The sequence below is a fragment of the Lynx rufus genome, unplaced genomic scaffold (genome assembly GCF_022079265.1).
Source record: "Lynx rufus isolate CCGP_SWC_20201006 ecotype Redwood Valley unplaced genomic scaffold, mLynRuf1.p SCAF_5, whole genome shotgun sequence".
Taxonomy (NCBI): domain Eukaryota; kingdom Metazoa; phylum Chordata; class Mammalia; order Carnivora; family Felidae; genus Lynx; species Lynx rufus.
Genome location: NW_025814867.1, coordinates 22,737,682 through 22,749,121, shown reverse-complemented (window position 1 = coordinate 22,749,121; position 11,440 = coordinate 22,737,682). Strand labels below are relative to the sequence as shown.

At 38.5% G+C, this 11,440-nt stretch overlaps 1 protein-coding gene across 1 annotated transcript in view; it reads left to right on the top strand.

Moving 5' to 3' along the window:
- The first annotated feature begins 283 nt into the window (after window positions 1–283).
- KCNH8 (potassium voltage-gated channel subfamily H member 8) overlaps window positions 284–11,440 on the top strand; it is a 356,045-nt gene continuing 344,888 nt past the window's right edge. The window contains exon 1 of the mRNA XM_047100054.1: window positions 284–359. Coding sequence (XP_046956010.1) covers window positions 284–359 — 76 coding nt within the window. The remainder of the gene's footprint in view (window positions 360–11,440) is intronic.

Genomic DNA, 11,440 nt, shown 5'->3' with positions numbered 1-11,440 from the left:
CTGGCGGAGGTGGAGGGGGCGGGAGAGGGAGCCTGCGCCGGGCTGAGCCTGGAGGTGCGGGGCGGGCTCGCCGAGCGCTCGCGGAGAGGCTCCTGCCGGAGCAGCGGCGGCTGGAACGCGCACCCTCTCTCCTTCCATCCTCCACCTCCTGATCAGCCCCAGCACCGCGCCAAGTCCCCCTCCGCTGCCGTCAGCACGCTCCCCTTCTCCCTTCTTGGCACTTTCCTATTGAACCATCCGTCTGGACAAACTTTGATGGAGAATTTCACACCACGCTGGAAAAATGCCGGTTATGAAAGGATTACTGGCGCCCCAGAACACCTTCCTCGACACCATCGCCACCCGTTTTGACGGAACACGTAAGTCTTGCACTTCGACGAGTTGTATGATATTTTCTGAGAATGATTTTCCACGTATAGATTACTTTCTCTCCCACCTTCTTTTTTTTTGCACCAGCGGAGTGAAATTCCTTCCGTTTTTGCAGAGGTGTCTTTTGTGCGGAGAAATTTCCTTCCACCCATGGTTAGGTGTAGTATTAACACTTTGGATTGGTGTAGTTGCCCCCCTTGACTTGCTGGGTTTGTGAGGGCTAGAAAAGAGCCTGAAGATCGATGCCCATGTTCACTGTGGGACCTGTATTTTGGTACCTCTTTATGGAATTGTTTTTCTTTTTGATGGATTTTATGGGGTGAAAGTGGGAATGCCCATGTTACTGAATTGCCACCTTATCTTTTTAGAGTTTCAAGTCTGTCTAGATTATGGGGTGAGTTTGTAATGTTATGCTTCCATGGAGCATCATTCCTTCAGGTCTTTCGGATAGGCATGATTTCCCATCAGAGTTCAAGAAATTCAAACTAGAGTCAGGATTGCCAAGTGTAAGCTTTCTGTAGAATTCGAAGCGTTGTGAGTTTGTCAGAATCTTGATTCCTGGTTTTATGATAGAATAGCGCACCTCTCATTCCTGAAATTATCCTAACCCTTTAGGAGAGACTATTGGGAAGGGAAGAGCTGGACATTATAAAGGCACATCTGATCATATGAGAAAGTGTAGACATTTTTTTTTTGAGGGATAGTATTATTGGACGTTTAGCTTGTTTAAGCTACAGTTGAAAATAAGGATACGGTGTTGTGTGAATGCTTGTAGATTGTTGGGAATCACCTGCAAGTTGTTCTCTTTCAGGACCACGGTCAGGTCCCCGTTCCTTCCCAGGCTTCTCAAGCTCTCCTCATGAGCCCGTTGGTCTTCCCAACAGGCTTAGGAGTCTGTACTTTTACCCCTGACAAGTTCTCTCTCTCAGTTGGTTTCACTATGAGTATCCCCACCTTCTTCCTAGCTTATGTTGCTTCTATGTGCCGTCTTTCCTTTTTCTGCCTCTTTCACAAAACTCCCAGAAAGTCATTTATTTATTCTAAAGGCTTTTCTGTGGTTCAAGTACTATTGTTTTTTTTTTTTCAACGTTTATTTATTTTTGGGACAGAGAGAGACAGAGCATGAACGGGCGAGGGGCAGAGAGAGAGGGAGACACAGAATCGGAAACAGGCTCCAGGCTCTGAGCCATCAGCCCAGAGCCCGACGCGGGGCTCGAACTCACGGACCGCGAGATCGTGACCTGGCTGAAGTCAGACGCTTAACCGACTGCGCCACCCAGGCGCCCCTAAGTACTATTGTTTTTTACTGTGATGGTATATTTCTTGGAGCTGACATGAGAGAGCACATCTAATTCTATTTCCACACCAGTAGTGTGTGTATACACACACACACACACACACATGCACGCACACTGTGAAATATACACATGCACATATACTGTGAAATATACACGTTTCTATTATGTAGGAATAAAGTCCTGGACTTTGTGCCTTAGGAATAGTTGGAAAGTTTACATAGGAAGGAAATGAAGCATTTACTTGATTTTGTTTAATTTTAATTTTTGATATCCACCCTACTCATGGTAGAAGGTGTGGATATTCTTCCAGTGTTTTTAACTTTAGCTTTAACCATTCTGTCCCCTTTTATATTCGACATGTGTCATATTGGTGAAGTGCAGTGCAATTATATATGTGCCTTCTTTAGATAATAAGAGAAAATATTGTAATAAAACTTCTAGTCCCTGCCACTGCCATTACCTCCACCACCAAAATCACCACTGCTGACTTCAACCCTATGTGATTGTGGCTACTACTAATTATTTCCTTAGGAACTGATTAGTTTCATGTGAATGTTTCTTCTTGAAGTTGCAAATTTAAACCCCAAAGACTCAACAAGGATCCCAAAAGCATCTTTTGAAAATGAGGTAATTGATCAATGGTATTTGCTTATCTCATTGTCATTTAAAGTTGAATGAAGTGCAGTGTGTAGTGAATCATCCCAGCACAGCCCTGGGAATTACTGCAGCAATATATTTAGGTATGATTTACTAATGAGAGAGGTTTTCGATCATCAGAATGAGATACCTTTGCCTCTTTCTCTCACTGTTACATTTGGTAAGCAGAGGGCTAGTGAATAGCCTTTGTTTTTAAAACTAAACATTAACGTTAATAAAATGGAAGATTAGAAATTTTAAGTTCTTATTTAAGAAGACCATCATTATATACTAGCATTTAGAATAAAAATCACAAAAAAACCCCAAAATTGTTGGAGAACATGCTTGGTCTATGCTCCACAGGGTCTGGGGGATTCCTGGAGGGGACCACTATGCATGCAATCAGTCTGAAAATCAGTGAAACAAATTTTAAAATGATGAGTAACACAATGGTTGACTTTGGCAAGACTTTTTTTTTTTTTTACAACATCTAATGAATACCCGTCCCAGCAAACCCCACTCCAGGAAAGAGGATTGTATTTTTTCATTTACTTCTCTTTTGAATTGCAGGATGGTTTAAATAACCTGAAACTTAAAAAAAATACTTTAAATAAATTTTTAGCCTCAAATTTTGCTGTATCTACAATCATGGGTATACCATTTCCTTGGCTAAGTATTTTATCATATTCTGTTATGTTTCTGTGTTGACAAAATTTTAAGTGTAAGTACTGTCCCTGTAACTCTTCCTATGATCATCCTTATTTCCCTTGATTTTTTATAGTATATATTTTCTTGTGCAAGTTAAAACTTTTTGCAAGATGAAACCATTTCTAAATTAGCAAAATTACCACCTGCCCAAATAAAAGCTCTACAGAAAGTGAATAATGTTATTATACTTGGAACGTAATATGTTTTTTACTGGCACATTGTCTGCTTTATTTGTTAGGTATACTTTATAGTCATGTTAGTTTCTTATTTCATTTTATATTGGGTAATCCTGATGAAAAAATAAGAGAACAAACAATAATCCTGGCAAACCACCTTGCTAACTTAACCACCATACAGTGTTATCATTAGCCCTACTGAATTAATATTGTAATGGAAAATAATAAAACAAAACATCATTCAAAACTTCTCCCAGAAAAAAAATAAGTTTACAACAATAAAAGCTTATAACATAATCTTACTAATTTATCAGTTGAAATAGTATCACAGGGCAACATAAAAGAAGTTAACAATATATTTTATCACCTGGTGACACATTATTGTTTTATATAATAGGTCATTTCTTACTTTTAGTATTTAAGAAGTGAATTCTTTCTCAGGATTGAAAGACAATCATGAACCCTTAATTGGAAATTATTTTTTCCAATATGCAATTTTTAAAAACTGTTGGAAAATATAAATCTTGTTATATAAAACTACTCTATAATACATTTACTTTTGAAATATGTTCTTCTGGCTTCTGTTTAATTGAAGTGCAATGAGAGTTAGAAAAACAGAACCTTGCACATTTTAATATCTATACCCTGTTAGGACAAAAAAGTAATGCCAATGAATTTTTTTGACTCATTACATGTAACCACACTTCTCATTGGGAACACTCTAAATCAGACAGACAGACACACACACACACACACACACACACACAATGAATGTTAAAACATTATGATCTGTATCTAGTTTACTTTTCCCACATTTATTATGTCTAATATATTTTTAAAAATCTTTTCTGAGTAGACTTTTGTGCTAAGCACATGAATATAAATCTGGACAAAGGGAAAGTGTAGTAGAAAACAGGTAAGTACATATTTTAAAAATAGTTTTAGTACAAATATTTGGTACCATTCGAGAAGAACTCTTTTCTTTCCTTCATATAAAACTTTCAGAAGGAAGTGTCCATTTTCAAATATAATTAGTCTACATTTTCTTTTTTTTTATTTAAAAATTTTTTTTAATGTTTATTTATTTTTGAGACAGAGAGAGACAGAGCATGAACGGGGGAGGGTCAGAGAGAGAGGGAGACACAGAATCTGAAGCAGGCTGCAGGCTCCGAGCTGTCAGCACAGAGCCTGACGTGGGGCTCGAACTCACGGACCGCGAGATCATGACCTGAGCCGGTCGGATGCTTAACCCACTGAGCCACCCAGGCGTCCCTAGTCTACATTTTCATAGCTGTATATTAGCATACATTTTCCAGTCACGTTAAAATTTGGCCAGAATACTTCTCCTTTGGGGTTAGTGAGATAAGATTTAAGCTTTAAAGGAAGTTCGTACCTCAGTGGACTTTATCAAGGAGATTCCAAAGTATTCTGAATAACAATGGTTTAGAAACTCATTCATATTTACATATATTTTATGTACTCCTGTATAGACTGTTTAAAATGGTCCAAGGAGATTTTTTAAAATTGAAATGCTTCCTTTAGAGAGGCAATTGCAATGCTTTTTCTTTTCATCTTTCTTTTCTTCTTTTTTTCCATCTTTCTTTTCATGCTTTCATCAAATACATAGATTTCTTCACATCAGAAGCATAGAGAGAAGGGTAATGAACCCAGTGCTATAGGAGGAGGGAAGAACGAGGTGGGACAGTAGTGGGGATCTTCCTAAGTCTTTGCAGGCTTGTAGCTTGGAGAATATCAGCAAAGGCATTTAGCCAGTAAAAAAGAATGAGCTCCATTATGTGTGGGTCTGTCTATAAAAGGCTATTACATGAAAACATTCAAGGAAATAGCTAACATTCTAGAGATATCTCTCCCAAATAGTTTATAAAGACTCTTTAAAAAATTTTTTTATATGCTACTAGTAGTCTCTTTTATTATTCTTTGTTTAGGGAGCCAGTTCCTTGTTAGTTTTCTTTTTCTGTGTAGTAAATTACCACAAGCTTAGTGGCTTATTATGTCATATCTTCTGTAGGCCAGACATCTAGGATTAACTAGGTCCTCTGCTCAGGGTCTCACAGGTTGCAAACAGGTTGTCAGCTGGGGCTATGGTCTTTGCTGAGGCTCAAGGCCCTCTTCCAAGGTCGAGTGGTTGTTAGCAGAATTTAATTCCTTGCAATTTTATCATTGAGTTCTCCATTTTCTTGCTGTCAGGTGGGGACTTTTCTCAGCAACTAGCAGCTGCCCTCAGTTTGTTGCCACGTGTCCTCTCTTATAGGCCCTCTCACAACCAAACAGTTTACTTTTTCAAGAGCAGCAGGAGGGTCTCTCCTTTAAGAGTTCATCTAAGTCAGGCCTGCCCAGGAGAATCTCCCATTTGATCAACTCATAGTCAACTGATTATGGATCTTAATCACATCTCTAAAGTCATCTGTTCTGTCCACACTCAAGAGAAAGGGATCAAAGTGTATATACAAGGAGTTGAGAATCTTGGGAGCCATCTTGGAACTCTGTGTACTACAGTTGCTATTCATGCAAAACCCAGTGTTCTCACATTTGTTCTTCTAAAACGTGGATTTACTAAGCACGCTCTGTAATTCTGTATGCATGAAACCCTGCTGAGTTTACATCTGAAATCTTAGTGAATATAAGGCCCAACTTACTGGACGGAGGGTTTTGCTTCACATTTTGCCCAGGGCATAGGGGTAAACCTAGCCTAGTTGAGCTAGTCACATTTAGTCAGCTGTCCCATCAGACTCTCAGACTCCTCATCATCTATCTACAAGTAACGTGGAAGATGTCAGATTATTTTCAGAATATTAACGCCAGTCTCTCAACAGGGTGCTCCCTCTTTACAGATAAGGAATGGGGTCTGTTAGTCTGTGTCTATGGATATCTTAGCCTTCACTGGATGGAAAACCAACCCAAGAATATAATATCTGCAAAGAACGATCTCCAGGACAGGTTGTCTGCCACACTCTAGACTGGGCTGCTTCCATCTTACTAACTTCTTAACCAGGCCTGTTTCTGGGCAAACCTTGAGAACTGCTTTGAAATGGGATGATTTCCATCCATTTCTCATGCTTCTAACCATGTTTTAGATTTAAGACACTCCCCACTATGCACTCTTGCATTGAGGTTGGCTGTGGTCAACTAAATAGTGTTCTTTATTTAAACTTCATTCTAGGTTTACTAAAAATTAGAAAGAGAGACGGAGGGGGAGAGAGAGGAGAGAAGTGAGAAGAGGGAGGAGGGAATTATTTATTCTCATTCCTTGACTTTGTAGATGAATTCTTTACTCTATAGAGGGCTTATCACAGGAGTTCTCATAACTTCCATGCAGTGATCAAATTGTTTGATTTATAAGAAGTGGATTTATGTCTTGGGGCACCTGGGTGGCTCATTTGGTTAAGTGTCTACCTCTTGATTTTGACTCCGGTCATGATCTCACGGTTTGTGCTGTTGCGCCCCCTGTGGGGCTCTGTGCTGAGAGTACCAAGCCTGCTTGGGAATCTCTGTCTCTCTCTCCGTCCATCCTCCTCCCACACTTGTGCTCTTGTTCTTTTTCAAAAGAAACATTAAAAGCAAGGAATTGGATTTATGTCTTTATCACACGTACATTTCTTTTAATGAATGAAATATACAAATAATAAGAAAAGCCTTATTATACAGTCCTTAAAAATATTAGATAATTTTGTTTTGACATCATTATATAGAGGAAAATTGATAACTAATATGTTAAAAATGGAAGTTACGCTCACAATGTAATTTTTTTTAGGCTCTGGCTTTTGGTATCACCTATAGACCAAAGGCCAAGGCATGAACCCTCTTCTGGCATGAAAAAAAGCATTGAAGTCCTGAGTTACCAGTGTCTGGGATGTGCTAGACCCAATGCACTTTTAGAGTGGTAGTCTCTCTGATGAAATCTTTACTTTATTCATCAATAATCAATCATTCAGCCATTTCTTCAACAATATTTAATATTTAATCATCACTGACTATATACAAAACCATTATACTAGGATCTTTGGAATAAATCGGGCTTGTCTTTCTCTCAAAGAGGATGATAAAAGTATGCAAAAATTACTGTAGTAAAGGTTGGAAATCTGTAAGAGTATTCAAGAGGTATAGGCAACGAATGGGCTGTGTACCACGGGATGAGAGAAGAATAATTTCTGTGGGTGAATGATCTGAACGTTTTATATAATGATTATGACTTCTGGGTGGGAATGATTGGCACGTATATGATAAGGACAAAGACAGTATTCTGTTTGCTCTGCCAATTTGTGTAGCATTGTCATTGAGGCTAACAGGGGGATCTTTAAGGATGCGAAGGGCGAAAGGTAAAGGCAGGAGGAGAAGGGAAAGTCAATTAGGCCAGGCGTGGAATGTCTTTAAAGTCAGAGTGCTTTGTCACAGTAAGTCATCAGAGGTGATAGGTTAATATCTTGGTAGGACTATAGTGCCATCTGTGCCTGATGTAAAAATTCTCAACCTTTCCATATTCCACAGGCTGACGTCCATCTTGAAACCTAAGGTGTTTCTTCTTACTATCTCTTCTAAAAAATGCCTTTACACTCCAACAGGGGTCCCAGAGAATGCAGTGGAATTGATGTGTTCTTCCCTTTTTCTTCTTTTGCATGCATCTATCTTGCCCAGGGAGCTAACTTTCACCTCTTAGGAAAGGGAGAGATTGATTTCTGGCCACAGAGCTGAGTACTCTTCTCCTCCAGGGCTGTGTCATACTATAGAATTATGCCTGTGGAGAATAAAAAGAATTGAGGGTGTGCTAGCATTCAGTCCTAGTCAAGTCGATGGGAGAAGTGCCAACAGTAAAAGGCACAGAATTGCAATTGCTGCAGAGATAGTTGGGTTCACCCTGGCAGTGTATATTTGCTGATATAGTCTAAATACGAAGTTTTAAATGCATTTTGGTTTAGCAGAGCCTACAAACAAAAAAAAGATGAGACTTCAACTTTACCTACGGCACAGTTCATATTTAGCAAGTGGAGCAATTGAAGAGCTTCTCAGTAATTTAAACAGTCAAATATAGTTCTTGGCTTATAAATTCCCTGGAAGATATGTTTTGGTTTTCTTTCTTAGCTGTTAATGCAACTATCTATCTCCCTTAAACCCTTCAAAATTCACATGTCCCCAAATGAACTAATAATCTTTCCTAGTCTCTGAAATCTATTTGCCTTCTTGTGTTTTCTGGTTCCATTATTGGCATCACCTCCCACCCATTTCTCCGAGCTAGAAATCTGAGTCGCCCTGGACTGCCCACACATCTAATTGGTTATCAAGTCTTTGAGATTTTACTTTAGAAATGCCCTAATCTGGCTCTTCACCTCCTTTTCATTGCTTCTTGTTTAGTTCGGATCTTCTGTTTCTTATCTATGTGGTTGTAATCTTACTCTAACTGGATTTCTGTGGCCACAGGCCCTTATCCTGCTCACTCCCTACCCTTCAGTTTACATTGTCTCTAGAGTGATTTCCGATAAAAGCCAGGTGATTTAATCATTTGACCCTCCTACTTAAAGCCACCCATTAGCTCCCTGCTACCTCCGGGAGAATGTCCGAGGTCTTTAGTGTCCTATGATCCCAAGATGATTCTGCAGATTCTTTTTCCAACCACTGCCTCCCAGGCTATAGACATACTCACCCTGAATCTGGTGCTCATTCACATCTCTGGGCCTCTGCTTGTCACTTGAAGAGCAAGATCCTTTATTTTCTTCAAGACCCATCCTGAGGGTTGCCTTGTATCTAAAGACTTTCTGTGAGGCTCCAAATTGAGTTAGGTGGCATTTACTCTCTGCTTCCGTATTCTCTTGCCCACTCCTCACATGTGCTCTGCTTATGTGCTTTCCTATTTCAACCCTCAATTCCTTCAAGCCCTGATTGTCTTTATTCTTTTCTATCCTCGTTGCTCAGACTTATGCTTGGAACAAAGTCATGGCTCAATAAGTGATTCTTTGGGTAAAAGAATTTCAAACTCGTTGAAGGGTGGGGTTGTGTATTCATTGTCTCTCTTTTTCCTTCGGTGCTAACTGGTTTTCCTTTTATTCTGTATTCTCTTGTTTAACTAGTTTTCAAACGTAACTCTAGACTGGCTTCTAGCTCCTCATTTTCACATGGTTCAAGTACTGATTTCCTTTATTAAACTTTAATGATAATAGTGACTGCATTTTGGGCATGTCTACATGCACCCTGTATAAGATGCTGGTGCTTTATTTGTTCCTGCCACAACTCAACAGCCCAGCAAGGGGGAAGGCAGCCCCCCTTTTTGTTACAGATGACAAAATTCAAGCTCAGCACTTTTCTACTTTATCACACTAGCCTGTGATTTTTCTACTATAGCCTGTGATTTTTCTACTATATCACACTGCCTCTAAAATGTGTTTTTTTATAGCAAGTATAAACAAACTAGGGCAATCTGTGGGATCATTTCTAGTTTCTAACTCTTGCAGAAAGGGATCTCTGCTTTAAAGTTTTTAGCCCCTTCTAGTATATATGCCGTTTTTTTCTTTTGATATACTGTATTATGCTTTAAGTACTTGTCGCTTAAAGAATGTTTTTAAATTGGAATTTAAGACTCATATCTGGAACTACTAAATGCATTCATTGTGCAAAGCAGTTTTGCTCATCAAAGAAAATCTACTGTCCGTGTTTTTTAAAAAAATAAAGAAATCCATTTTCTTTGAGATTTGGTGCTTAGAATTTGCTGATTTTAGAATTTGTAATTCTTTTATTGTCAGGCTAATCTCTCTATAGCAGATATTCTAAATCTCCTAGCTATTGTAGTGACAGCATTCTGTGTTTTTACCTTGTCTTACAGAAGAAATTCTTCTACCTACTTTGAGTCTGCTTTTATTGGGAGAAATATATTCTCCACTGTCAGGGATTGTTGACATCTTTTAAGAGAGATCATTTACCTTTACCTTTTCTCCGTATTGAATTTACAGGAAGAAATAAAGGTACCTGGCTCTCCAAATCTCAGAAATAATCTAAATCTCTTCTTTCTTTCTTTCTTTCTTTCTTTCTTTCTTTCTTGCTTTCCTTTTCTTTTTTCTTCATGTTTTCTTTTGTTCTATTAAGTCTTTTGGACAGGCTTCCTTATTGTACTTGGACTTGTCAGTCCAAATCACCCAATTTCTCATTCTAGTTATTGAACTAGAGGGAACTGAGACCAGAGCAGTTATCAGTCTTTCCATGTTTTGTTTGATTTTCTAGAAAAAAGGATCCACACAAGAAGTTTACATGTTATCAAAATATCAAACACCCAGTTTGACAAGAAGTAGACTTGTCTTTAAGTGTGGTGTTCCGGTTATTTCTTCAATCGAGAGAATAAAAGAATAAGATAAAAGCAGGCATACTTTGGACCTTCACACCTAAATAAATGTTTCTACTATGATTCTATAAATGGTGGAAAAGAATGGATGTCTTGGGACTGCAGCTTTTGTACTGTATTAATTTGGTACATCTTTGATTAGGTTACATTTCAGTCATCTGAAAATGAGCCTGCTACCTTCTCCCAAACAATGTATGCATCCACGTTTTAGAATATAGAACTAATAATCACTGAGGGTTCTGGTCCATCTGTGGTCCATAGTGTGTAGCGTATTTAAAAAATATTTTTTTTAATGTTTATTTATTTTTGAGAGAGAGAGAGAGACAGAGCGTGATGGGGGGAGGGACAGAGAGAGACAGGGAAACACAGAATCCAAAGCAGGCTCCAGGCTCCGAGCTGTCAGCACAGAGCCCGACGTGGGGCTGGAACTCATGGACTGTGAGATCATGACCTCAGCTGAAATCAGACGCTTAACCGACTGAGTTGCCCAGGCGCCCCATGTGTAGTGTTTTTCATTCAAACAACCCAAAAGTTATAAAATTATTTGAAAGATAGTAATAATAGTTAATATTTGCATAGCATGTCAATATATTCATTTTTTTATTCCGTCACTTGAATTACTTTTGAATTTAAGCTAAAATGTGTGTGTCCCTATTTTAATTTTAAATGCACATTTGTTTTCTATGAATGAAGTTGAACATTTTTTAATATATTTCAGGTCTATTTGAGTTTCCTTTTCTGGGCATTATTTACCCGTATTTATTGCCCCCTTTTAATCAGGTTGTTGGGATTCTCCTTTTGACATCTATGAGCTTTTTACATAGTTACAAAATTAATATTACATTCCTGATGTGAATTGTATAAGTTTTTGTGTATATTTTTGGCTGGTCTTTTGATTTTTATACAGATGA